This window comes from Cydia fagiglandana, chromosome 25 (assembly GCF_963556715.1).
Source record: "Cydia fagiglandana chromosome 25, ilCydFagi1.1, whole genome shotgun sequence".
NCBI classification, from domain to species: Eukaryota; Metazoa; Arthropoda; class Insecta; order Lepidoptera; family Tortricidae; genus Cydia; species Cydia fagiglandana.
The window spans coordinates 688,489-716,405 of record NC_085956.1 but is presented as its reverse complement, the minus strand read 5'-3'; the positions used below and the strand labels follow the sequence as shown (position 1 = coordinate 716,405).

Below are 27,917 nucleotides of genomic sequence, written 5' to 3'. Positions count from 1 at the left end.
AAAATAAGTGTAGGTATAAGTTTTAAAATGGTCGGCAACGCGCATGTGACCGCTGACCATCAGGTGGGTCGTAAGCTTGTTAGCCACCGATGTACTAAAAACACTTTTTTGTCTCAATTGAAAGTAAACTGTAAGTAATAAGTAAAAAAGTAACTCTTTCGTTAGTTCATTTCGTTTGGGGGGGAGGGGGGGCGCAAATTTGGTGCCTGCCCCGGGCGCCATATCCTCTAGCTACGCCTCTGCGCGCCCGGGAGCATGTACGGTCCGTACAAAGGTTAACATTTCGCCCGTCAGCACTTTCCGTCACATAGCATATACTTATTACCTATTTTAAGACAGTACATGCCCGACCGCCGCGGAGTGTATTCATTAAGCCGCTAATTGTATCAATTTATCATATTATCAATAAATCGTTATTTCGGTGGAAACTGCAGTGTTATCATTATCAACTATCATCTCAAGACTGTACGAGGCGCATCCCGTACACTACTCCTTTTTGCCAGGGGGCTGTCCATAAATTACGTCATCGATTTTTGACGGTTTTTGACCCCCCCCCCCCTATAATCATCCAAAAATCATGCTTAAAAATGACCCCATTTCCTCCAACTTCAGGCTGTACTGCTACTTTTTGTACTGACAGAGTGGATTTGCCAGAGAAAAATCCTACCTTCATTATATTATTGCATCATGTTTCTGAACGAAACCTTTACGTTATCTGTGGATCTGTGGTATGCAATCAATGTCATTGTCAGTGAGACTAAGATTCTTGAAGATTCTTCATCGCTGTTGTTACATTCATTATTTATTGTTTTACGGTGTAGCTGTATGGTGTATCGATTGAAATTTGTACGTTTATTAACTTGATATAATAAATTCTTACTTTGTGAGGCTTGTCATCTCAAACTCGGGACGAAATGTCGTTTTACGTGTTACCGGAGAAATCAAAAGAAAGATATATAACAACATACGAAAACTTTATCTCTTGGCAAAAAGAAAAGAACGTCACTTCTTTCTGTGAGGACGTGTTATTGTTGTATTTTGAAGAAATATCCACAAAATATAAACCTTCATCTTTATGGGCGATTTATTCCATGTTGAAAAGTGGTTTGAAACGCGGCCATAATATTAATATGGAGGAATATGGCCAGTTAGGCGCGTTTTTGAAGGAATTATCTAAAGGATATGTTTGTAAGAAAGTGAAGGCGCTCACGTACGAGAATGTTGAGAAGTTTATAGATGAGGCGCCCGATGATAGATATCTTGCTACTAAGGTAAGCTGAATTATCAAATATTAGAATTATGGGTACATATCTCTCTCTCTTCCTTGTCGTAACCTCATGTCTGAGGGACGTGACCATTGAAGGCAGAGTTTACCAATGTTAAGCCCCGTCTCCATATCGCGCGGCAAACCATCGAGCATTGGCTTGCGAGCCAGCCCGATATCCATTGCAAGCCAATGTTCGATGGTTTGCCGCGCGATATGGAGACGAGACTTTATGCTCTCCAAGCCGCTCTGAACTCTTGGGCCCAGTGCATGCTAGCCTGAAAAGCCTGCAATGTAGCATTTGTCACTTACAAATCTAAACACCTAAGAAGTTTAAAAGGTTTATCTTGTTTTAATATTTAAGAAATATTGAGCTGTCTGTTTCTTAATTATAAAGTATTCAAGAATCAAATGAGGGTTCTATGTATTCTATTTTTTGTGGGCAGTAATTCTAGTTTTGGCATTAAGTCCACCTTGTGTACTTTAAGTAGTGATTTTTGTGGAATACACAAAACTATCAATAAATGGCGGCTTACATTGATTACAGGCAGCTCTGATTCTCGCAATCACCGGTGGCTTCCGACAGCAAGATCTCATAGACTTGACAACCGATGACATACAAAACCACGGAGAAGTATTTGTAATAAATATACCCCACAACAAAGACAGATCACGTGCCTCCTTCGTGATCCAAGGCAAATATTACCAAATTGTTAAAAAATATCAAAGTTTACGTGCAACAAAAGCGCCAACTAACCGCTTCTTTCAACAATTTAGAAATGGTAAATGTAGCACTCAAGTGATTGGTAAGAATAAATTTGGCTCAATGTCTCGGGAGATAGCAGAGTACTTGAATTTGCCAGATGCCAATGCATATACGGGCCATTCTTTTCGCAAAGCATCGACGTCTGCTGAATGCCCAAGAATGCTGCTGAATGCTGATCTCTGTGCAGATTCAATGAATGGTGAGGAGTGGCTTTTTTTTGGTTTAATTTTGAGTGTTATGCAGTATTGGTTATGAGTTATTTTCATCTGCTGTGACCACTATTGCTGGAAACTACTGCAGATCTTTTTCCCAGTTGTTAACACCAGTAACATGCTAGTGGTAATGTGCCAACGTGGTGGTAATAGGTAGGAATAACCCAAATAAACCGGACAAGTGCGAGTTGTACTCGCCCACCGAGGGTTCCGTACTTTTTAGTATTTGTTGTTATAGCGGCAACAGACATACATCATTTGTGAAAATTCTACTGTCTAGATATCACGGTTCCCGGTTCCGGTTTTACCCTTTGGGTACGGAACCCTAAAACCAAGCCAAGTATGTGTTGGACCACACATAATAGAGGGCCCCCAGTCTGTACAGTAGCGACTATTTCCCAATTTAGTTCATATCTTTTCCCCAAAGGTATTGTGTCAGTCTCCAATTTAACAATTTGTTAGAGTTAGACCAAGCTAATTTAGCAGTGATTGTGATAACCCCGACTGGAAGTTTTTTTTTTAATTTAAACGTTATATTTTCATGACGTGTAAAGTAACACTTGCACAGTCTGGCTCGCTCGAAATCGTGCCAACTTAGCTTGGCCTAACTATGGTTTTGATATGAGTGATATGACCTTAATGATTGTTTTGATGATTGGTGCCGATCTCACATCTCATGGCTTTCAAGTTATTTTGCATGCACTAATCAGCATGAGCGATCGTCAATGTCGTATCAAATTGTTTATGTATTTTAATCGGGCTCACGGCAGGGGTGCGAAGCTCCTGACTTCGGCCAAACTCGGCTCCGCTCGGCTCAGCATTGCTCCGAGCAATTATTAGGGTTGGCACCACTTGACTTCCTTTTGCGTGCACGACCACAGATAAGATAATCACTTGAATTTTGACAACCCTAATTAGCCGAAAGGGATAGTGCCATGTATTAGAAAGGGATAGCATGATTCGACCCTGAACCGCTGTCAAACTTCGGTTTTGTAGGAAGCTTCCTTTCTGTACGGTAGTACTATTATTTATTCTGTGCTCACGGTTCAAAAATTAGCGCCGCGTGCAAAACCCATGAGTGCCAACCTTCGTCTCATATTTCCGAACGAAACATTTTCACTCTGTGGCGTGGGATCAATGACATTAAATTTATGACAGTTCTCTGTTAAATGCTAGCTACATAGTGCTAGCGCTATATAAATAATTATCTCTGCTCTGTTAATTCGTTGCACAAGTGCTGTTAATTTTTACTTGTTGTTCTTCGTCATATTCAGTGGAGTTTTTTCAGTGTTCAGTAAACTGAAGTTACTGTAAAGGAAAAGCTTATTTCGGAGACCGAAGCAACTGTTATCACAAACTGTAAAAATGTCCTCCGACGATTCGGATTCCGAACCGCTATCCGTAAGTACAACTAAGACCGATATATATCCGGTCAAATCAAAAGATCGTTATATTTATGCGTACGAAAACTTTCTCACTTGGCGAAAAGATAAGAATACGGATTTATTGAATGAGGATATAATATTATCTTATTTTGAAGAGATGTCGGCAAAATACAAGCCTTCTACGCTATGGGCCATGTATTCCATGTTGAAATGTGGCCTGAAACGTAACCATAATATTTGTATGGAGAATTATCGGCGAGTCGTGGCGTTGTTGAGGAATTTGAATAAGGGATATGTTTGTAAGAAGCTGAAGGCGCTCTCGATTGAGAATGTTGAGAAGTTTATAGACGAGGCTCCGGATGACAAGTATCTTGCGACTAAGGTAAGTTTTCTTCTTCAAGAAACAGTTAATTCAAGGATTTGTTTTTCAACCCCTTTGCAATACTGGATACCCTATGTATTATAATGATAAGATAAAGATTATTATTTAAGTAGGCATATTACAATGCAAAGCTACACCAGCTCCAACCCTACACCTCTGCCTCGAGAACATTTCTTAATTTCAAACAATACATCTAGACCAAAATTATCATGAACAAATAAGTTATGTATTTTATTGAAGACAGACCAAGATAAGTCTGCAATAATCTTGATAGAATAGACAGTGCAAGTGTTATTTAAATGTCAAACTTCTATGAAATTATGATATATAAATGATGCACTGCAAGTGTTATTAAAATCGCTGCAGACTTCTCTTGGTCTAACTCTAATTAACATTAAATTATTAGTTCAACCATGGTTCAACATCAACACAGTTCCTAAATAAATGGTTATTTCTTATGTTGCTTGATCCTATTAACCAGATCACCATCTTATTCAATTTCAGGTAGCCCTTATCTTCGGAGTCACTGGAGGCCTGAGACGGCAAGAACTATCATTGCTCACAACAAACCACATTGATAACCACGGAGAAATATTCATCATAAAAATACCTCATACCAAAAACAAACTGCAAGATTCATTTGTGGTCCCAGGGAAATATTATAAAACAGTTAAAAAATATCAAGACTTACGTGTAGCTTCGGCTCCAAGTAATCGCTTTTTCCAAGCATATAGAGACGGTAAATGCCGCGCGCAAGTGATCGGGAAAAATAAATTCGGTAAAATGCCAAAAGAGATAGCGGAGTTTTTGAAGTTGCCGGACGCCAAGTCTTACACGGGGCATACTTTACGTTCGGGGTCACGGGTGGTTGCTGTTGAGAAGGCTACGGATAAGGTTGAGCGGTGTGCAGGTGAACCATTTGTTAATGGTAAGAAAGAATTTAGAAGATTATACTGTATTACTTTATGAATTTTGTCTAAAATTTTAGTAGTAATAAAAACTATCAGAAACATTAAAACAATTAAAAACCTATAGTTTTAACCTGTTGTTTACTTGTTTCCCATGTCATGGTGTGTTATTGTTGTTTAAAAGAAGTTTTTATTTCAATTATATCATCCAGAGATCCAGGTTGGTGTAGCTATACCAAGTACTAACTTATCCATAGCGTTACGCCCCATTTATACTTATATGACAGTCTTTATTTTATTCTTATTTTCTTTTTTCCAGATTCCGACTCCAGCACGCGAACACAGCCGGAACCTTCGCCTTCAGAGCCGAACAGAGGAGAGCAGTGCCGATGCTGCGGCGACTTCAAGGAATGTAGCCCGGTCGTTCAGAAACCATACCTCATGGGCAACAAGACTACACTGGCACTCAATCATTTGCGAGTCGGTATGTATCATACTATGGAAGGGGGATTTCCACTATGTTTGGGTTACAAACATTTTTATTTTATGAAGGTCAGTCCTGTGGATATCAAAAAAAAAAATGGACTTTACAAACTAATTTTCTGGTCGGACCATAGGAAAGACGCAGCATTAGAACTTACGTACTTAGTGTTTTTATGTTTCTTTCTTATTTATTGAGGGTTTTAAATAAATGCCATAACTCATAGTGGCTATCAAATAAAAACTAAAACAATATCTTACACTAATTCTAGTTCAATTATGTCTTTGACCAAATTTGGTTTATAATACTTAGCGGTTGTCTTTAGACATCTAGTAACTCATTTGTTTGTTCTTGATTTTTTAAATCATGTTTTTTTTATATATATTTATACCTATTTACCTCTGTTTCCAGAACTTGACTTCAGCATAGACTCTCTCCCGAAAACCGTCTGCCGTGAGTGCGACGCGAAGCTTCTAGAAACCTTCGAATTCATCAAACAAGTCAACACTGCACAGTTCTCACTCGTCGCCGTCTGCCCAAACAATGCTACAAATGCACACGGTGCGGCCCGAAATCGCAACAACGACTTTCAACACATAGAAATTGATACTCAAATAGTCAAAGCTGAATTTGAGTCCACAGATGAAGATTCACGTGAAAGTAAAGTTGAGATTTGTGAAGATTCAATAACTCTCGGCGAAACAATATATTTGAGACAAACTCACAAGAGGAAACATGAAGTTGATGATAAAAAGCCGAAGAAAGTGAAAAAGGGAAAAAGCGTAAAAAATCAACATACTGAATTAATAATCGATATAAAAGAAGAAAGGATTGAGAATGATGATGGAAATAGTGAAGATAGCGTAGTGTTTAGTGATACGAGGACTGATGTGAAACCTAGTGAGTTAGAACTTGCAGAAAGTGCTTTTGAGTATCAAAAAGGGAAGCAGACATTTAGTGATACACATGTGAAATGCAAAAAGTCTAGTGGTGAAGAGTGTAGTGACTTAAATTAACACAATAAGATGGTTCTAAGACCTGAACAGTGATTTATTTTGTTTTGAACTGATGTTCTCTGGTAATAAGTGTAACTTTGTTGTAAATGAGGTAATTTCTTGATTTATTTTATAGTTTAAATAATACTTAAATTACCTTTTGCCAGAGAACATTTTATGTGAAAAATATTGTATGTAAAAAAAAGTAAATGGTACAAAATGTATTTTGTGCACCTTTACTAGAAATGAGATATAAAAATATACTCTTAGGATGAGATGAGGTAAACCATCAGTCCTAAACTAAAACGAAGGTTAAGTATGTTATAAGTAATATAATTAAAACACAATACAAGAATATAATTATTTTGTTAAGAGTTAACATAAAAAAAGTATAAGACTGAATCTTTTTTTTATATTTTATTATTGTTTGTCTCGTTTTCTCACTTAAAACAATGACAATTGTCTTAAAATAGTAATGCAACACAAAATGTACATATCTAGTTACTTATTTTAAATAAGTTATTTATTCTTTAACTTACCAATATAAGAAAATGTTAGTTTCTCAAATAGGTATTAAAATTAAAACAGTATTGTTAGAAGACATGAAATTGTCCTGTTTCAATATTTAGTTTTGCGTGTGATTTATTAAGTCCAAAACTCCAAAATGAGAACTGAGTATGATCCTTTTCATACAAAAATTAGGGTAATTCTATTTTCTACTTGTATCTAAACTTTAGAAATTTGTTAAATAGCTGATTTGCTAAATGCTAAAATATGCGCTGTCGTATGTGATTTCTGTTTTTAGGGGTCATCCATTAATTACATCACACGTTTAGGGGGAGGGAGGGGGTCATGAAAATGTGACATATTGTGACATGGGGGAGGGGGGAATCACAAACTTTGTGACGTCACTTTAACTTCATCAGTAACCGAAAATTTATTTAAATTATTTTATTCGCTGTGCATTTAAATAACAAGTTTTTAAAACGATAATCGTTTTTATTCGTTTAATTTTCTTTCCTAAGCAGTTTTGGGTTATAAAATTACTAATATTCATACCGTCAAAACTATTTTGATAAAATATGAATAATACACTTAATTCGATTTGGCGATTTCGTAGAAAAATGTGACGTCACACTGGGGGGGAGGGGTTTGCCAAATGTGACCAAGTGTGACAAGGAGGGGGGGAGGGGTCAAAAAACCTAGAAATTCGTGTGACGTAATTAATGGATGACCCCTTAGAGGGACCCACAGATTACCAGTTCGCCGGACGATAAATGCCGACAGGCCAAGAACAAGTGACAACTTGTTCGTAGCTCGTAGCTGTCAAATTTTGCGTTAACTGGCAGGCCGATATCGTCCGGCTGACTGGTAATCAGTGGGCCCCTTAAGTGTTGTTTTATAAATACAGGTTAGGAATATGATTTCTGTGACACTTCAAACTAGAGATGCACCGGATATCCGGTTACTATCCGGTATCCGGCCTATCCGGCCATTATTTTACTATAGGCCCGATACCGGATAGTGTCCTACTATCCGGCCGGATACCGGATAGTAACATTGCTTGATTTCGGAGTAAACAAATTGGATTTAAGAAACAGACACGGTCATAATCGTACTTGATTATTATTTTAAAACAATTTAATCATCCCACTGACTTGCACGCACCCTCATTTCGAACCTAGAAATGTGTCCGCGCGAACGTTTACTAGGAAACAGGTCAAACCTGCAGAACGCGCACCTGAAAAACCAAAATGTAGGTATAGTATAGTTCCACTGGCCGAATATTCGGCGGCCGGATATTCGGCGTATGGTCAGGCCGAATATCCGGTATCCGGCCAAACAACTATCTGTTGCATCTCTACTTCAAACCTTGTGAAAGTGACAATAAAGTTTATTGTCACTGAACTTTATTGAAATACACCTATAACTTATTGTCACTGCGACAAGATATTGTATAGTCAGCATTAAAGAGGAGACGATCAAAGTGGCCTAATATACAAGTGGAACAAATGCCTACTTGATGTTTACTTTAAATTTGTTAATTTCAATTAATCGATTTATCCTGTTTGATATCGATATGTTCATTGATTGTAAAATAAAACATGATGATAAACTGATAATAATCTTTTAAATGCAGTTACAAATTTTCCCTTGAACCTGAAAGAAATTGTCAATTCGGCACTTTACAGGTTGATTTACTGGAAATGATTCTCATTATTGAAATTAAACAAAATGGAACTAAAGTCAAAACAGTGGCAACATCAGTTGACATAACATAATTAAGAAATTGGATCACCTTTACACTATTAGAAGTTGACTTATTACTTATTACATAAATACCAGTTGACTTTTCACACTTGTATGGGGCCCAATGTGTCTGAAGCCAGTGTTGCTCGAAGGGCCCAATACATACCACGACTCTTTAGTAAAATAAAAGTTGTGTTTGAGTATATAATTTTTTTTAACCCAACCAACTAGGTCAAGCAAATCTTGTCAGTAGAAAAAGGCGGCAAATTTAAAAGGCGCGAAGGGTTAACGTCCCATAGTAAATTAAACCTTTTTCTACTGACAAGATTTGCTTGACCAACTATAATCGATATATTGCTTCATATTTCCGAACGAAACGTTTACATTATCTGTGGTATTTAACGAATGACATGTGAATGACAGTATGACCACAGTATGACATCCAACCCAAGTGGATAGTGGACTACAAGCAATCCACCATCGTCGTTATTGTAATTCTTATGTTATTAAACGTCGTTGTAAAAACTGTATTGATTGGAATTTGTATTACATTACTTTAAAACAAGAAACGTGCCATCTAACTCTGAAACATGTCATCCGATGAATTACCGATGAAGTCGAAAGAAAAGTATATCGCAACATATGAAAACTTTATTTCTTGGCGGAAAGAAAAGAACATAACTTCCTTCGGTGAGGATGTGCTGTTGTCATATTTTGAAGAAATGTCCGCTAAATATAAACCTACATCTTTATGGGCATTTTATTCGATGTTGAAAAGTGGCTTGAAACGCAGAGATAATGTTAATATAAAAGAATATGATCAATTACGCGTGTTTTTGAAGAAATTATCTGAAGGATATAAAGCTGATAACAAAGTGAAAGTTCTCACATTTGAGAATGTTGAGAAGTTTATAGATGAGGCGCCCGATGATAGATATCTTGCTAATAAGGTAGGAATTAACAAAATATTGTTGTTTTTGAGCATAAGGCCAATCACATTTGGATGTGTTTACACATTTATTAGCGTTTATTATGAGTTCATACATTTGCTCCTGGGTACTTGCGTTTAGGCGCGTCTGATTGGTCCGACGTGCAAGTGGGATGTCGCTATAATACACGCGTAACTTTGTCTCGCTTAAACATTGGAGCGTGTCGGAGAAACAGGAAACGGTGGGAATCGGATGCAGTATGCCATCCGCCTTGGTGGCAAATGCCACATGCCACATGCCAAATGCTCTGAATAAACACAGTAAGGATAAATAAATTATTTGCAATGATCTTCAACACACTCCCTGTAGCATGACTACAATAAAATTAAAATAAATGTTTCTCATGTTACTTGATCCTAATTAAATTACTGTCTACTGAATTTCAGGTAGCCCTAATTCTTGGAGTCACTGGAGGCCTAAGGCGGCAAGAGCTAGCAAAACTCACAACAAACCACATAGAGGACCATGGAGAAAAATTTATCATAAAAATAGCTCATAGCAAAAACTCATTACAAGATTATTTTGTGGTCGAAGGGAAATATTACAATATAGTAAAAAAATATAAAGACTTACGTCTATCTTCAGTTCCAAGTAATCGCTTTTTCCAAGCATTTAGAAATGGTAAATGCCGTGCGCAAGTCATTGGGATAAACAAATTTAGTGCGATGCCTAAAGAGATAGCGGAGTTTTTGAAGTTGCCAGACGCTAAGTCTTTTACGGGGCATACTTTTCGTACAGTGTCACGGGTGCAGATTGAGAAGTCTTCGGCTAAGATTGAACGGTGTAAAGGCGACACATTTGTTAAGGGTAAGAACGAAATGTTTATGTTAGTATTTATTATTATTTCGATTTAGACAGGCAGCTGATGCTGGTATGTCTAAATCATAGTTTACTTAGCATGATTTCACTGTTAGGAAGATTATGTTTGAGTCATTTTGTATTTGCTTTTATTAAAAGAGTAAAGAAGCGAATCTGTATTGGTTTACGAATTTTTTGTATAAATTCAAACATTGCTAACAGTAATAACAATTATTAACATTGCCATGACATTTATAAAAACCACCAACATAGGTAGTTGCAACATCGTCCTGGCATCGCCACTATCAGGCGAGGCCAGGTTGATGTGCAAATAGAGATGGGTAACTACCCGGGTAAATACCCGAGAGCGGGTATTTACCCGGTATATACCCGATATTTACCTACCCGCGGGTAAATACGCGGGTATTTTCGTTTTTCTTCTAAATTTGATGTGTTTTATGGTATGTGAGTAAAAATAAGATTAATTTAAGTAATTTTTTATAATGTTACATAAAATGTATGTTCAAACTAATTACGAAAAGATTGATATGAGGTGAAGTTCGATTTTAAGTATTTTAACATATCAGTCCAATTATGAAAATCGTGTAAAATCATTCCCTGGCTTCCGGAAATGTTTAAAAACGCTTTTGATATACATTAGAAAGATGAAAATAAAGATTACTTATGAATGATAATAAAAAAAAATTATGCAGTGTCACAACTTGGGAAGCTCATAAGTCAAATACAGTTAGTTTTAGGACAAAAATGTATATAACCTTTTTTGTAGGAAATTCTGTCTACTTTAGTTTGTACATACAACACTTTTCGATATTAATGACAGATTACAAGAAATATTAAAAAAATCACCTTTACCCCCCTCCCCCCAACCACACCCCCCGCCGACCGAGGTTCTAATATGTAATATCAACGTATAAGTACGATAATTTACTCAAATCTAAAAAAATACTCTAATGACGGCCTTTTTTTAAATATTTATCAAAATTATACTTAAAATTCCTTAGTTACAACTGCAGGTTTCACTAAACCATTTAATTTGAAATGACACACAATAATTACAACCATTAACTCGGTTTATATCTCCAATTTAACACAAATCGACATGTGCAACAAGAAATGAATCTACCCGTCCATTTGGGTAGATACGGGTAAATACCTGGTAGATGGGTATTTACCGGGTATTTACCTGGGTGGGTAAATTGGGTAAATACCCGCGACCCATCTCTATGTGCAAACTATATTTAAATGTGATGTAGTGGTGTAGGTAATACTTCACTACTACATCATTATTATTATTAGATCTCATTACGGGGGTGACATTGTCACTGCGTGACAAAACCCCTTAAAAAAAAAAAGATAAAAAAAAACATTGCCATGACAATGAATGAAAATCAATGGTTGTAGGTAAGTATACTTATTTACCACCATTGTGGTACTAAGAAAAGTACTTAGATGAGTTTAGATGACTGTCTAAATAAGGCTACAGTCGGTGTTAAACTTGTATACTTACTTGGCGAAAAATGTTCAGTAGTTAAGAATAAAAATATTGTTGTATTTCAATACATATACATATTTTATAATCAACTATATATCTTTTGACTACTAGTATTCCGTTAAGTACATTGTCCTTACTCATTCATTAGCAGTAAGTAGTATTAAGTATAAAGACAAACAAAAGTGTGAACATGTGAATTAATAGAACTGTTGTTGTGTAAGAAAACGACGGTTGGAGGCAGTACCGTTTTTACCATAAGGACACATGGCGACCGTGCCCCAACCTCAGAAGGCCCCGAAGGACAGACAGTAACAGTATATCTGATACTCATAAATCTCATAATAGAAGATCATAGTAGAAAAATGTTAGTAATTAGCTTTCTTTATTTTCCAAAAAGGCCCCAAATTCTTATGTGCCCAGGGGCCCCAGCATAGTTTAAGATGGCCCTGGTTGGAGGACAACTGATTTTATAATGTGTCCAATACTCGCTAAGGTTGCGCCATAGTTATATTTATGTGATATACTCTTACTTTTTTCCAGATTCCGACTCCAGCACGCGAACACAGCCAGAGCCGAACAGAGGCGAGCAGTGCCGTTTCTGCGGCGACTTCAAGGAATGCTCCCCGGTCGTTCAGAAGCCATATTTGATGGGCAAAATGACTACACTTGCACTCAATAATTTGAGAGTGGGTACGTATCTTATCCCCATTTAAGTAGAAGGATCAGACACCACAAAACAGAAGGAATAAACTTCCTATAAAAAACTTCGATAAATTGCTATATGGCTCCTCAAAAAGCTCAAAAGGATCAATATGTTACTTATTGGTTTCATCTGTCTCTAGTTTTAGCTAGCTTAGGTTACTGCACTACCGTCCAGGCCATAAAATTTCAAAAAAAAAAAAAAAAACAGGTAGGCACTACCTAGAATTGACATAAGAATACTTCGAGTGGCCAACCCCATTGGAATACACAGTGCCAAAATATGAGATTCATTGCTACACGTGGCACCAAAATAAAATTATTTCACTGTACCTGTATTTTTTACCTGTTTCCAGAACTGGACTTCAGCATAGACTATCTCCCGAAAACCGTCTGCCGTGAGTGCGACGCGAGACTTCTAGAAACCTTCGAATTCATCAAACAAGTCAACACTGCACAGTTCTCCCTCGTCGCCGTCTGCCCCAACAATGCTACAAATGCACACAGTTCGGCCCAATATCAAAGCAATGACTTTCAATTCATAGAAGTCGATAGTCACATAGTAAAAGCTGAATTCGCGTCGACGGATGAAAATTCACGTGAAAGTAAAGTTGATATTCATGAAGATTTATCGCTCGGTGAAGCGGTAATTTTGAGAGAAACTCATAAAAGAAAACATGAAGTGGATTATAAAAAGCAGAAGAAAGTAAAAAAAGAAAAAAGTGTTAATAATCATAATACTGAATTAATAATTGACATAAAAGAGGAAATGGTTGACAATGATGATGGAAATAGTGAAGATAGTGTCGATTTTAGTGATACGGGGACTAATGTGAAACCTAGTGATTTAGAACTTGCTTTTGATTATCAAAAAGATATACACGTGAAAGGCAAACAAACTAGTAGTGGAGACTGTACTGATACTGACTAAAATTAACACTAAATAATATTTAATAATGTTAATATAAGACAAAAAAATATAGAAAAGTATAAGACAGAGTCTTTCATACTTTGACAGTTTTGTCCGTAAAAATCTATTTTCCTATTTCTCAATATTATAATCTAATCTCAATATAAATAGCTGTAGGTATGTTTTGTGTGTGATTTGTCATGCCCAAAATGGAAAATGAGTATTATGAGTAAATTATGTTGTTCAGAATACAAAAATTTCTTCGTTTTTATTTATACCTAATCATTGGAAATGTAAATGAAAAATTAGTGCTAAAAAAACGAAGTACAAGTATAAAGTGACCAAAAACACAATAATAACATTGCGACATACGTATTTCGCCGCTTAGGCTGTTAAGTACCTAATATTTTGATGCTGGCTGTTCTCAACTTCACAAGCAAATACAGAAACTTAGTACAAGCTATCTCTTTGACAAAAACAATAAATTAAAAAATGAATACCCATGCATGTAGTGTGGCTAACCGTTAGAACCATTCTTTTTCATGAAGAAATTCTTTATTTTTAGAATGTATAATCAATTTTACTTAAAAACACTGTTGGTTAATTTGTTTTGATATTTACAATAATCAGAAAACTTTATTTTCACTTAGTGTCACTTTCGTTTTTCTCATTCAATGTTCACTCTGTCTCATTTCCTTTATTTCCTGATTTAACACAAAACCTTCCAGTAGAGCCATCAATAGTAATATATTTTACACTTGCTAAAGCACTAAACGCACCAATCCCACTTGAATCTGTCCCAGTTGTACCAATCCCAGTTGTAATTGTCCCAGGTATAACTTTCTCAGTAGTGACAGTCCCAATAGTACCAATCCTAGTTGTAATTGTCCCAGGTATAACTTTCTCAGTAGTGACAGTCCCAGTTGTACCAATCCCAGTAGTAATTGTCCCAGGTGTAACATTCTCAGTACTGACAGTCCCTGCCGTACCAATCCCAGTTGTAGCTGTCCCACTGTCATATTCTACTTCAACTTCAGGATAATCTTCATTTGCGTCATTTGTTACTTCTTCTTTTACATCCATTTCGAATGTAACTTCTTCTTCGCAAATAAATTTAGCTTTCTTCGTTACAGCTGCATCTTCATTTTTCCTTTTATACCCTCTAAAGAACACAGGTTGTTCAACAAGTAAAGAATCAGTTATTTCTGTATTATCCTCAGGTTCTTGTTCAATTTTAATTTTATGTATATCTCTGATGTTACCTTCATCCGTTGGGGATTCATATTCTATTTTAATATCTGTATTTTCAAAAGCATCTCTGGTATCTTCATCATCATCATCATTTGTTATTGTTTCTTTTTCAATTGTGTCTCTGGTGCTATCAAGTTTTTTACTTGTTTGTCTATTTTTCTTTATCGTTTGTTTCTTTTTGATTGTTTCATCTTTGAATTCATATACTTTTCTATTGTTCTTCGCTACAACTTTAAATTTCTTTTGCGCTTCTGTTACTTGTGTAATAAAGCTAATTATATCCTGAAGTTTTCTGGTACAGTCACGGCAAACAGTTTTTGGTAAATTATTATCTGTAAAGTCCAGATTTACGTAGTTATCGTTGAAGACTATGGAGGCTTTGTTTTCCATAAGGAATGGTACGTAGCATGTGTCCATGCAGTCTTTGCTGTATTTTGCGCAAAAGCGACATTGCTCAATGATTTCATCATTAGAATCTGAAATTAAAGGTTTAGATTAAAACCAATAAAACAACACAAAGTAGAATATTTATAACTAAAAATAAGGGACTGACAAAATGAAATATCGACAAACCTATTATCGATGAGCAAAGTAGGTCAAAGATAAATATAAAAGTACCTAAAGCTCAGGAATGCACTCTTGACATTAACGGAGTTTAACAAAAAGACGGAGTATAAAAGTAGGTAGTGTTATTGAGCTTACTCCTACTGTCGGCAACTATGGGACTATAATATTTATTAGTAATTTAAATAAAAACCGGGCAAGTGCGAGTCGGACTCGCGCACGAAGGGTTCCGTACCAGAATGAAAAAAAAAAGCAAAAAAAAAACGGTCACCCATCCAAGTACTGACCACTCCCGACGTTGCTTAACTTTGGTCAAAAATCACGTTTGTTGTATCCCATACAACAATTTTAAATCTTTATTTTACTCTGTTTTTAGTATTTGTTGTTATAGCGGCAACAGAAATACATCATCTGTGAAAATTTCAACTGTCTAGCTATCACGGTTCGTGAGATACAGCCTGGTGACAGACGGACGGACGGACCACAGCGAAGTCTTAGTAATAGGGTCCCGTTTTACCCTTTGGGTACGGAACTCTAAAAATGGTTAAATGGATGCCGTGAGGTTCCAGGAGTTAGGAGTATATTAAACTATGATCAGCACCTGTACCTGACCAGTACCTGAGTCGGTCGAGCTGTTTGAATCACGTCGAGACCTCTTCGACGGCCCTGGCTCTGAAATCTCTGTATCATCCGTATTTACCTGAAACAAAGAGACAGACATATATATAAATCCTAGAATGCGGCTTCATTCCCACGGCCGCTTTTACAACGCGCGTTAAAAAAGCGTTTCAATGACACAAATGGATACATGTGTATTCACTACGGCGGTGGCGCTTTTTATCAAGCGTTCTTGGATTTTCGACTTTAAGCCTTGGTCGTTAAATCGAATTTAGAGTGCGGACAGATTCATGCGCTTTTTTAACTTGTAAAAGCGCTCGTGTAACCGGCTTGACCGGCTATATTAATCATAGATATAATAGATTGATAAATCAAATATCGTGATTTATATTGAAACCGGCTTTTTATTTTCACCACCTAAGGACTGTGACGTCACAACCGAAATTAAGTGATGGGAAATCCAAACCGATTCAAAACATCGATGCCCCACTACGATGCAACTGTCTCGCTCATACTCATTTTATATTTGCGGTCTCGCTCGCTCACACACAATAAATCTATTCACTAACCTCATCATTTTCAATGAGTTTTAGTATATTAACAGTAGGGTATGCCGTTTTTTTCAACAAACGCAACTTTTTCCCTTCAATGAAACTGGTATTGTCAAAATGTATGGAACAAATAGTACTGTGTTTGGTCGGGAACCAGTCTTTCCGGCCCGTGGCTGCAATCCATTTCTCTTTTATGACTGGATCATGTGGGAAACTAAAATAATGAAAGATTTTTTAATCGACGTATAAACATATAGTCGTATATGTTCAAATAACCCTCCTTCATTAATGTCGTCCTGTAAAATTAGGACCTGAGCTTGTTTTTATGAATAAATTTGTACTAAATTGGTTTTTCTTTAAATCATAAATCCTGTGTTCGTTACGAATAGTTTTGTAACGTTAATCTGCAGTTACTTTATTGGAGGTTATATTATTGGAATCACAATTTGGAATACTTATAATATAGTTTGAAAATGAATTTACGCATAATATAATTTTAAAAATAATTACCTGTGATAGGAAATATGTCCTTGCCTTTGGGTGTTCGCAATTGCTGGGCTGTTGCAGTTAATTATCACGCAACGAGGCATTTTTTAAGTTTTCCGGACGTCCGGCTGCAACAACTGACGCGCGTGGACTGTCAGTAGCGACGGCCAACGTCGACGCTTGGTCGGGGTTCGGATACGCTAAGTAGGTTAGCGTGTCCGAACCCACATTTAATGCATCTGCATTTGCGTTAATCTCCCGCTCGCTCTGCGTCTTGGCTGGTCCAACTAGTTTCCATCGCCATATAGCGTGGGAATGCTGCCACTGCTGCCAGCATAATGGGAACTTTCGGGCCGGGATAGGTGCAGGGTGGGGATGGGCGTTAGTTTATACATGTTGTGGACGAAGCTCGATGCAGCAATTATGGTTTTGTTTTAAGACGAAACGGGAGCTGAGCTAAAAGTCAATTTTGAGATTTCAAGCTGAATATACCCGTCGCTCTGACGGGGCGTAACCGCGGCGTGAGAGACTGTAATTGTATGTGTAATGCACGCACACAGACGCGCGCGGTGCGCCCGTACTCGCGCTGGCGCGCACCTCACTGATTGCAATTTGCATTGCCACTTTTTGTTACTGCTACTACTAAGTAGGGTAATTCGCCAGTAACTGGCCACTTTTAATAACTGGCCGCCCTAAACTAAAAATGAATCCTATTCACCTATAAACAGAATTCATTTTAGTATAAGGTTTCAATAACTTCAATAACTGGCCACCTTATACTAAAATTAATTCTATTTATAGGTGAATATAATTCATTTTTGGTTTGGGGTGGCCACTGACGAATTACCCTATTGCGATTGAACTTTTTTACTTACCCGGCTTACGTTTACGGAACTCGATTTCGAATAGGGTAATTCGCCAGTAACTGACCGCCCTAAACTAAAAATGAATTCTATTCACCTCTATACAGAATTCATTTTAGTTGGTATAAGGTTTCAATAACTGGCCACCTTATACTAAAATGAATTCTATTTATAGGTGAATAGAATTCATTTTTAGGTGATTTACATGAATTCTATTTATAGGTGAATAGAATTCATTTTTGGTTTGGCGTGGCCAGTTACTAATAGTGGCCTGTTACTGGCGAATTACCCTATTTATGTACTTAGTGGTTAATACTAGAGTATCAAGTAAGAATTTTTTTTTTTCAATAATGCTCAGAAACGAAGTATAGACATGAAAAATATAAATATTAACGTCTTTGTAAGGCAGGATTGGACATTCTATAGAGTAAGCGTAAGTGTATGAAAGAACCAATTCAGCTAGGACTAGGGAATGCTATCTAGATCTCGCAATTTCGAGATCTCGCTAGATCTCGCACGTATTTTCGAAATTTAACCTAGTTGACAGGAAATCTCGATATATGCAATCTCGGTCGAGATCTCGATTAATATATTCGAGATCTCGAACAAGACTGAAAGTGAAATACTTTGTTTTAAGTAATATATGACCTTAGATTCATGTTGTTCAGGCAGTGCTATTATGTGTCCGGCTTTAGCTCTATTATTGTTACGCAGTTTCTAAGTAAAGGTAAATAGTGATTTAACATCGATAGCATTTCATATGATTCGGTCAAATTGTGTTTTTTGAAAAACTAATTATAGCCAGCCTTTTATGAATGTAGTATGATACCTTAGGGTATGGTGCTTTACGCACACTAGCGTCCCTCCCCCTCCCCCTGACGCAACCCCCCCTTTTTGCATGAAATATGTCCCGGTTCACAGTTTTTTACATTTTTTGAGGAAAGTATACATTTTAGGAAAAAAGTGTCAATGAAAGAAATAATCCTTAATAAATTCTTAATAAAAAAGGTCATATTCATTTTTTGTATATGATGCACTATATTCATGTATTAGCTTATTAAAATTCGAAATAACATAGTTATTACTTAGAGTTCGAAACTCATTTATTATACACGGTGTAACATGAGATAACCGAATAATTTTAACAGCGTATTCCTGATCATATTTAGAGACAAAAATGTCCTATAAACTTTTTTGAAATTTGGCTAGTTTCAGAGTTAATACCAATAAAAAAAAAAACAAGTTTTTATTGTTACATAGTGCAAAACGCCTTTTTGATGGCGATGTTGCTACTATGGGATTTAGTCTAAATATCCTTATTAATAAATGTCAAAAAATGACAAGTAACACTTTGCCAAAACTAACTTTTACGAAAAAAAAAAGTAAAAATCCATTTTAAGTGACAAGTTTACCAATAGCTTTACTTTTTATGTACAAATACATTCAAACAATTGAAAAAAAAAACAAACAAAAAAATATTTTTTTTGTCGAAATTGACCTAAAGCATATTACATTATTTCCTTCTTTTGACCTCAGAAATAAAATCTTTCGCATTTCTTGTGAACACCTTGTATAATAAGTTAATAAGTGTTATGAAATGAATATACTTAACCTTTTTTTATTAAGAATTTATTAAGGATTATTTCTTTCATTGACACTTTTTTCCTAAAATGTATACTTTCCTCAAAAAATGTAAAAAACTGTGAACCGGGACATATTTCATGCAAAAAGGGGGGGTTGCGTCAGGGGGAGGGGGAGGGACGCTAGTGTGCGTAAAGCACCATACCCTAAGGTATCATACTACATTCATAAAAGGCTGGCTATAATTAGTTTGTCTTCCCCATACATTAGAACACAATTTAACCGAATCAATAGAAGTAAAGTAAAAATTAAAATTGATTTTATGTTAAATATTTAATTTGTTGTTGTTATTTTCAAAATATAACATGAGGTACCTTAAATAAGTAGTATGTCGGCGGCATATCGTAAAATCGTAATCCTTGGCGTATCATGAAACGCCACCATTTCCTGATCTAATATTAACTCAGGCATATCACGATCTTCCTTATGAAAGAGACGGCAGATCCATCAGAGCAATGCATTCTTTGATATTCCTAGCTTCATAGCGGGCGCATTGTAAAATAATTGATCGAGAAATCATATACATATTTTCAATTATTTTGTAAATGACTACAGTTATGACTACGGTTATTAGAAACCAATTATAGTATGTTTAATATTCTTTCTAATGGTATGCATCACCAATTGATCAGTAAAATAGAACCCGAGAAATAATGATCAGTTGAGGTCGGTCGCCCGCCATTTACGTGACGGAACAAAATTCATCATTACTTTGTTATATGTATAATATCATACATCAATAAAATTTATGTTTTTGGAAAGCTAATGAAATTTTGCGTATATTTTATAATAACATTAATTGCGGTAAAGTTATAATTTATTGAGTTAGACGCATGTTTTGTCAGTACTTATGCCATCCATGCACGGTAAAAAATCATATATTTTAAATATTTTGTAAATGACTAGAGTCATGACTACGGTTATTATAAAACAATAATTGCACGTTTAATACTCTTTCAAACGACATCTCACACGAACCGATCGGTCCCATAGGACTAAAGACGTGAACAAATATCAATGCTGGTCGGCCGCCCACTTTTTCCTTCCTTTTTTTCGACACGTCCCCCCCCCCTCCATAAAATAAAAACCGGTTTATTCATATTCTGGAGACCACGAGGAACACGTCCATACCAGTTTTAGGTATTTAGAAGAGATGTCGACGAAAATCGACGACTTTTGTTTAATTTGCCTATAGACTATAGGAATATCAGGCCGCGTAGCCAAGATGCCGATCGCTTACGCTCCGTAGCGATCGAAAAGCAACTGTCACTGTCGCACTAATATGGAAGTGTGATAGAGAGACATAATGGTTTTCGTTGTCGAAGCGATAGCGATTGTAACCTTGGCTAGGCCGGCAGAATATCACACCTTTAGGTTTGCGTAAAATGGCTGGTGTTCGCTAGGCAGATCATGAAATGTCGGCGTTTCATTATATTCATAGGAGTATCTCGATACGCCCGATTTTACGATGTCTATATCTATGGAATTCTTAGAGATTATTGATTAAAATAACACATTTTTAGTTACTTTGTCAAATTCGATCTCGTCGAGATCTCGAAACACCCAATCTCGATTCGGATTTTTCGTGCGAGATCTCGAATCGCCAATCTTGGTGCGAGATTGCATTCCCTAGCTAGGACCTTAAATTGCTCGACAATTACGGAGCGTGACTGTACCTAAAAATTTTGTAAACCCATAACCATGCAATAAAATATTTTTGATTTTGATTTCTAATTTGAAATATTAGAATCAAAAAGTTCAAAATAGATTGTACCTATGTAACTACAAAAATGTGTTCCCTCTCAACGCAAAACCCCTTGTGTCTTAGGAGGATCTAGATATTTTCACACAAGACGGTTTATCGATAACTTCTAACATCACTAGATTATCGACATTAAATGTCGACTATTGCCCATCACTTTTCTGGCTGTGTACGTATTTAGAAACTTGACTCCGCCCCTAAAATTAGTGCGATAGGGACAACTGCAGCTGAGGCGAAAAATCCTGCGTAAAAATGACAAAAATCGAGGTTTCGTAGTCCTCTTTTTCCTCCTCCAAAACTTAACCAATCGTAACCAAATTTGGAAATCTAAATGATTATGAAATTATCTGTGTCGGACCGTTTTGCTTTTTTGGCTAATTGATATCAGTTTTGAATACCAGGCCTCTCATTGCGGCATAGTCAATTAGGCCATTTTGGCCATTTTTGAAGGGCTCTAGCGCCTTAAAAAACAAAAATATCAAAAAAAGCAAAACGGTCCGACACAGATATTGACAATATTAATCTGTGTTGAAAAAACATTGCTCTAGCTTCAAAAACCACGGAGGAAAACGAGGACTACGTTTGTATGGAGAAATGACCACTCCTGTTGGCTCTTAATATTCACGATTCGCGAGCGAGTGTGGAACAGGCTATAAAGTATAAACCTAATGCAAGTTTACAGGTGTAATGGAGTCGGATCAAGAAAAGTCTGTGTAAGTGTTAGTGTTATTCACACGTCATAATTTCATAGAAGTTTGACGTTTAAAATAACACGTGCACTGCGTGGGCTATCAAATCCGCTGCACACTTTCCTTGGGGTGACTATACTAATAAGCATTGTAAAATTACTTGAATAAAATTATAAAGGCAAGTATTTTAATTAAGGTAATGTACTCTAGGAGTGGGAGTATATAATATCATAAGAATACTTACTAGTACAGGTACAAACAAAGTCGGAATTGAGTCGATTCTGAGTTTAATTCGTACTTTTCCCCTGAAATACTTTTGTTCGAAATGTTTTGAACATATGACGGAGTATTTTTGGGGAGTCCAGGTTTTCCTATCGACTGCGCGGAGCCATTTCTGGCGCAATTCGGGGTTCTGAGGGAATCTGGAACGGGAAGGGAAGAAAGTCGGATACAACCACCTTAGAACCGGATAAAACCGTCACTATTGCTAATCAAAATTGACCCTTATCACCGAGCAAGATCGATCATAATTCATAGGAGACTAGAGAATTCGGCCTCTCGTACTAGTTGTACAGTAGTGTCATAAATTAACATAATTGACTAATTGTAATGTTGACATTATTGTCTAACGACTTAATACTAAAAACTATAGTCTGTCATGCCGTTTCTGTCAGTAGAAAAAAATACAGGCGCGAAGGGTAGTCTTATCGTCCCATAGAAAATCTAAACGCTCGAACTAGATTCCAGAAGATCATAATTTAAATTTACCGCTAAACATATGCGTATTAAACGAATAAAAATACTTTTAAAGTTTGTTATGAAAGCAAGTTATTTATCACAGAAGTCGATAATATCTATATCGATATTAGTCATAACATCGTTTTTGTCAAGCCGTAGCGTATCAATGTGGCAAAATATTAGCACATTACGAAGGAGAAGTTTACATTTAATTTTATAAACCGGTTTCATACACTATTTACGCTATGCATTTGACATTTTAACTTGAACCGGGGTAATGAATGAATGAATGAATGAATGAATAATATTTATTTCAGGACTAGTCCCATATTATGTTGAATTGATATAATTAATATAATGATAATTACCTGTGGAACGAGTAATTTCCTGGATTATTACGCGGCGTTACACTACAATCTAACACACAACAAGACACCATGTTGTCTGCAAGAGGATTATCAGTTTTTTTCCATTATTACATTTTCGAAATTCAAAAATAAGGTTATAAAGGGCGTTAGGACGCTAAACAACCACTTGACAAGTCAGCACGTTTTTTTTTTCATTTGTAGTCGGTCTCTTACGCACCCAGGCGCGATAGCTTCCCTTGTCTTTGTCACACCTATTGACTGTTCCATATGCCCGTCCCACTCGTTCTTGTTATTGTTATTGTATGGTACGGCAGGGTATCGTAATTGCTGGGATACCATGTTGGTAAAATTTACCCCATATGTATTTTGACAGTATTACTGCAATGTTCTGCCGCCAGAGTGCAGCACTAATTTATTTAGTAAACCATAGAGTAACTTATACATACATACTACGACTTAAACAGTTTTTGGTCAAGTTTTTACTATGACATTGATGCATCAAGGCGGTTTGTTTACAGGTGGCCTACCGCGAAACGCGAAATTTTGTTCTGCCTCTGTATCGATCGAATAAGCAAGAGTAATAGAGAGGCAGAAACCGAACTTTTGATTGTCGTGTTTAACGGTAGGCCATGTGATTGACTTAGTGACGCCCTCTACGCAGAGTTTAGCGTAATATTTCCTATTCAATTTTATGCAACTATATAATTTATATCATGTAATATTATGAATAGTCTCTAACTAACGAATAACTAACGGCTACAGTCTGTGTCCGACCATGGGGCTTTAATTCTAGGGCTTGATTTTACTCGCTAAACTGAGCTACTTTTACTATGGGACCAACCCTAAAATCGGGGAAAAAGTTTTGGCTTTTCCATAGAAAACGTCGACAACTGATCAGACAAAATGTATGAAAACGTAAAAAAATTGTCGGGATTTCGGGGTTGGTGCCATAATAAAAGTAGCTCAGTTTAGCGAGTAGAATCGAGCCCTGGATTTAAAGCCCGATGGTCAGTAACACCTTGTATACTCATAATCAGAAACACTTACAGGTAACGGTGTCAACAACGTTGGGCTCGCGTACTTCCACAGGAATACTTGTCGTGGAGTCTTGCGAAAATGAAACTGTTCGAAATGCTTGGAGCATATGCGGTGGTTTGTAGTTGGCTTCCAATTTTTTCTTCCAGTAGCGGCTATCCACTTTTGACGTGTTGTTTTATTTCGTGGAAATCTGGAAAATATACACGTAATTTTCATAACCAGGCATAATTGTAGATTACTAGATTATTAAAGAGACTGTTTTTTTATTCTAAAATTATTTCCATCCGAAGATCTTGGGTTCCAATCTCAGCTCATATCATATCAATAAGTTTTATATTTATTGATGTCATTTGATATTTACCAGTCGGTATTTGGTGAGGGAATACTGTCGTGAATAAAAAATAATAATTTAAAGTAGCGTGACATTGTAGTGTATAGAAAATAATAAGAATTTAAATGTTTAAATAGTTAATGGAAATAATGCCTCGGATGAGATCCGCAGTAAAACATTGGACTATTGAAGTACGAGGGTCCTCTTGTTATTCTAACCTGGTTAATGGGAACTTGGTAGGATATTGAAAAGATACAACCAAATATCTGACATGCAATTTAATATACCCCGCTAAATAATTACAAGGCACTCCGCTTCGGGGCGGGCGCTACTCAAAATACAATTTGTTTCTATAAGCCGTTGGCGGCTGTGGAGTGGCACTATGGCAATCCTTAATCTACGGTCGCGAGACGGACAAGGCGCGGGGTTTTGGCCAAAACCTAAAACAAAAGTCTAGTGCACTCACGGATACCGGGTGTAGCTTTCATCCTGGAACTTAGCGTAGCAGACAGATCGACGTAGATCAGCGGCGGGCGTTCATCGAGCCCCAGCTGTGACAAGCTAAGGCGAGAACAACCCGCGGCGCTCAGACTTTCACGGGAAGGACCCGCACGAAGACACCTTGGAGTCGTCGGACGGCAGCATAGCCATCCGACGCACGGCCTGCAGGTCGAGGCCGCGTCCTACGGCGTGGAAGCAGCGTCAACATGACGCTCAGCAAAATCGGGGACGCGCAACAGCGCGCCAGGGAACACGATCACCAACCGTGCTCATGTCCATCGGCGACACGGGACGCTCTAAGTAAATCACGCGCACAATTCACGCACAGCGATCTACGCACATTACAAATCGGTCTCCCACCAGCCGGACCAGGCGGCGGAAGGAGACGAGGCAATTCCTCTTAATCTTTAATTAGGAACCATCCACATGCTAGCGTATTCCCATTCCAAGTGTAAGTGACAGCTCGAAATCTTCTCCTACCGGTCACGTTGCGTTTCGATTCACATCAACACATTAAACGTCAAACCAACTTAAACCTTTTCCAAATCAAATGATTCTCGAAAAATGTCAATGATCATTAATACTTGTAATATTCTAAGTGGTTAATAATAATTACTAATAATTATATTTTTATCGTACGTTTCTACTTTGTTTCCTTTGGAATATATCCTTGCTTATGCCTGAACAAAACGCCTATATTCTTAGCTGTCACCGGGCTGTCACACTTACGACTACCCAACGAAAGTCTTTTTTATGTTTTTATATAATTTCATAAATGATTCTAAAATACAAATTAAATTAGGATGTGACCTACTTGAGCAGTTAAGGTGGATCACGAGGATCATTTTGATATGCGTGAAGCCAGGTTTGGTTCAACAACCTCTGCACAATCTGGGTGACAAGTTCCGTTCGAGTGGCATACTCTTTAGACTTGTTTCTTCGAAACCAGTTAGCCAGGAGGCAGGATATGCTAATCAACCTACAGCTGAGAAGGTACATTACAGTTTTACATAAGTGTCATACTCTGGTGTATGTTATTCTGTCGAAAATGCGACACTAATGTTGTATAGGTCACGTTGTATGAGGAAGTATATGTTTGGTATAGGAAATTATGTAGCATCGCTACAATACATTGTAAGGAACGACACTCATTTAAAAAAGGCCTAGTTTTAGTGATGGGCCTAATCGAAAAAATTTCAAACCGAATAAGTCGACTCCGATTTAAACCCAAATCGGTTTGCAAACCGATTTGGCCAAGTCGATTTAACTTCTACTTTTTAAGACTTAAAATAAGTATCAGTTGTTCAAACCGCTCCGTAGTCTTTGAGTTGAGGAAATTGAATTGTCAATTTTACGCTTTGTTCCATCCGATCGACAGCAAAAATGTTGACTTAAAAGTTTTGTAATATTTTTTTAGTTTTGTTGCGCGGTAAATCACAATTTTATAATTTCTAAAGCTAAAACGGGAAAGCACTATACGAGCAAGCAGGAAAGAGCGTGCGGTCTCGTGCGATTTCGTGTCATTGCCGCGAAACGTTGAGTTAGCAAATCGACGCGGCGCAAAACTGCCAAACCGATCCAAGTATACCGCCAAATCAATCGCTTTAAGCCCATGCGAAATTGAACCTTACAACATAAACAATAAGTTTCATTTTACTTTACCTGTAGATACCAAGTTTCGACTCGACTCAATAATGGCGGCAATGTGCATGGCAACATTTTTCTTCGTGGTTTGAAATCGATTTGCGTACATTTTAATCCTCAATATGTCAAATGAAAGTGACGCATCAACAAATATGAAAGGATGCGTTTAGAGCGGGTGAACGTATCTTAAGTCGATTTACGGAACACTCACGTCGATTTAGTCGACTTCAGACCTAAATCGGTTTGAACCGATTTGTGAAGTCGAATCGTAACATCGCTACCTAGTTTCCTCTCTGAGTTGGAAGAGGGCAGCCGCTTGCGGCAAAAACCGGAAAAACGCAAGAGCAACCGTGATAAGCAAGATGCTTATACTTATATTAATAGCACAGGTGAATCTAAACCCTGGCCAGCCTGGCCTATATTATTTAATACATTTGAAGCTTATATAACAACTTATATAAACCGGCAAGCGTGTATGAGGAATGTTATGAATGTGAAGGAAGCGAAAGAGGTATGTCAGGATCGTAGCATGTGGAAATCCGTAGTCTCTGCCTACCCCTCCGGGAAATAGGCGTGATTATATGTATGTATGTATGTATAACAACTTATACTTATTCAATATTTTCCAAATACTTGATAAACTAAATAATAGAAACTACCTCAATTTTAGGGTAATTATAAGCATAGCGGGCTGGTATCCCTACAATAAACGTAATGCGACTAAATTAAATACGCGTTTCAAAATGGCTGACGGCTTAAATGTCGACAGTGTACATATTTTAGTAGGTTAATTTGGCAGAAAACGGCTTTTTTTCTGATTAGTACTGCGAATAATGAAATGCGGTCTCTAAAATGTTTGTATACTAAGTCTATTACTAAGTGCTAATAATGAACTTACCTGTGAAAGGTTAAGTCTTCATGTTTTTGGCGATTATCACTAGTACAGTGCAAAATTGAGCAACTAACCATTTTAATCCGTTAAAACTTTGTAATTTCTTTGATAAATATTATAATTTTTGTAAGCAAAACACATATTCACCATGAAAACTATAGTAATCAATCACTGTTCTCACACTGAGGACTTTGTTCCCCACCAAAGCTTGGCATTGTATGAGATTTTCCCTAAAAAAAATGAGTCTGACAAGGACAAGCAATTATAACTCTTCCCTCTTCACACCTATTGTAAGTTCCATAAGACTATTTCGTTCGGTCTTGGTGTTATTACCTTGTTCCACTGCGGATCCGTATGCCGCATTGCCCGATGGCCCGCATGGCCCGCATCATGAATGCGGCAGGGCTGCTAGTACAAAAATCTTGATT

The 27,917-nt window shown here is 37.0% G+C and overlaps 3 protein-coding genes across 11 annotated transcripts in view; 2 read left to right on the top strand and 1 right to left on the bottom strand.

Moving 5' to 3' along the window:
- LOC134677015 (uncharacterized) overlaps positions 1-13,955 on the top strand; it is a 29,905-nt gene extending 15,950 nt beyond the window's left edge. Inside the window, exons 1-4 of one of the 5 annotated variants that reach the window (XM_063535428.1) lie at positions 3,435-4,009; positions 4,514-4,937; positions 5,237-5,401; positions 5,810-8,507. In XM_063535428.1, the coding sequence (XP_063391498.1) occupies positions 3,608-4,009; positions 4,514-4,937; positions 5,237-5,401; positions 5,810-6,414 (1,596 nt within the window). In that variant the 5' untranslated portion in view covers positions 3,435-3,607 and the 3' untranslated portion in view covers positions 6,415-8,507. Of the gene's footprint in view, positions 1-3,434; positions 4,010-4,513; positions 4,938-5,236; positions 5,402-5,809; positions 8,513-9,076; positions 9,594-10,018; positions 10,440-12,483; positions 12,634-12,998 lie in introns of those variants that run through there. The other 4 variants (XM_063535429.1, XR_010099984.1, XM_063535427.1 and 1 more) reach the window with 4 other exon arrangements.
- LOC134677074 (uncharacterized) lies at positions 758-2,995 on the top strand. Its single transcript, XM_063535521.1, has 2 exons — positions 758-1,271; positions 1,812-2,995. Exons 1-2 carry the CDS (start codon positions 915-917, stop codon positions 2,283-2,285), a joined length of 831 nt encoding a protein of 276 aa, XP_063391591.1. The 5' UTR covers positions 758-914; the 3' UTR covers positions 2,286-2,995.
- Positions 13,956-14,085: 130 nt separating the features above from the next.
- On the bottom strand, positions 14,086-27,876 carry LOC134677023 (uncharacterized). 5 transcript variants are annotated; one of them, XM_063535440.1, is made up of 6 exons: positions 27,823-27,876; positions 24,131-24,311; positions 22,222-22,399; positions 16,555-16,750; positions 15,986-16,067; positions 14,086-15,279 (listed from the first exon to the last, which is right to left on the bottom strand). In XM_063535440.1, exons 2-6 carry the CDS (start codon positions 24,225-24,227, stop codon positions 14,231-14,233), a joined length of 1,602 nt encoding a protein of 533 aa, XP_063391510.1. In that variant the 5' UTR covers positions 24,228-24,311; positions 27,823-27,876; the 3' UTR covers positions 14,086-14,230. The 5 variants fall into 5 exon arrangements, with proteins under 5 accessions (XP_063391510.1, XP_063391509.1, XP_063391512.1 ...); XM_063535439.1 differs by lacking the exon at positions 27,823-27,876 and adding an exon at positions 27,496-27,759; XM_063535442.1 differs by lacking the exons at positions 22,222-22,399; positions 24,131-24,311; positions 27,823-27,876 and adding exons at positions 17,047-17,159; positions 23,084-23,216.
- Positions 27,877-27,917: the final 41 nt, after the last annotated feature.

Excerpts from the sequence above, each read along its gene's own strand:
- LOC134677074 (XM_063535521.1), top strand. The coding sequence starts at position 915 with ATGTCGTTTTACGTGTTACCGGAGAAATCAAAAGAAAGATATATAACA. Across the intron at positions 1,272-1,811 it reads ATAGATATCTTGCTACTAAG|GCAGCTCTGATTCTCGCAAT; the intron begins GTAAGCTGAATT and ends CATTGATTACAG.
- LOC134677023 (XM_063535440.1), bottom strand. The coding sequence starts at position 24,227 with ATGCTCCAAGCATTTCGAACAGTTTCATTTTCGCAAGACTCCACGACA. Across the intron at positions 16,068-16,554 it reads AACTCATTGAAAATGATGAG|GTAAATACGGATGATACAGA; the intron begins GTTAGTGAATAG and ends TCTTTGTTTCAG. Across the intron at positions 15,280-15,985 it reads AAACAGCTCGACCGACTCAG|ATTCTAATGATGAAATCATT; the intron begins GTACTGGTCAGG and ends CTTTAATTTCAG.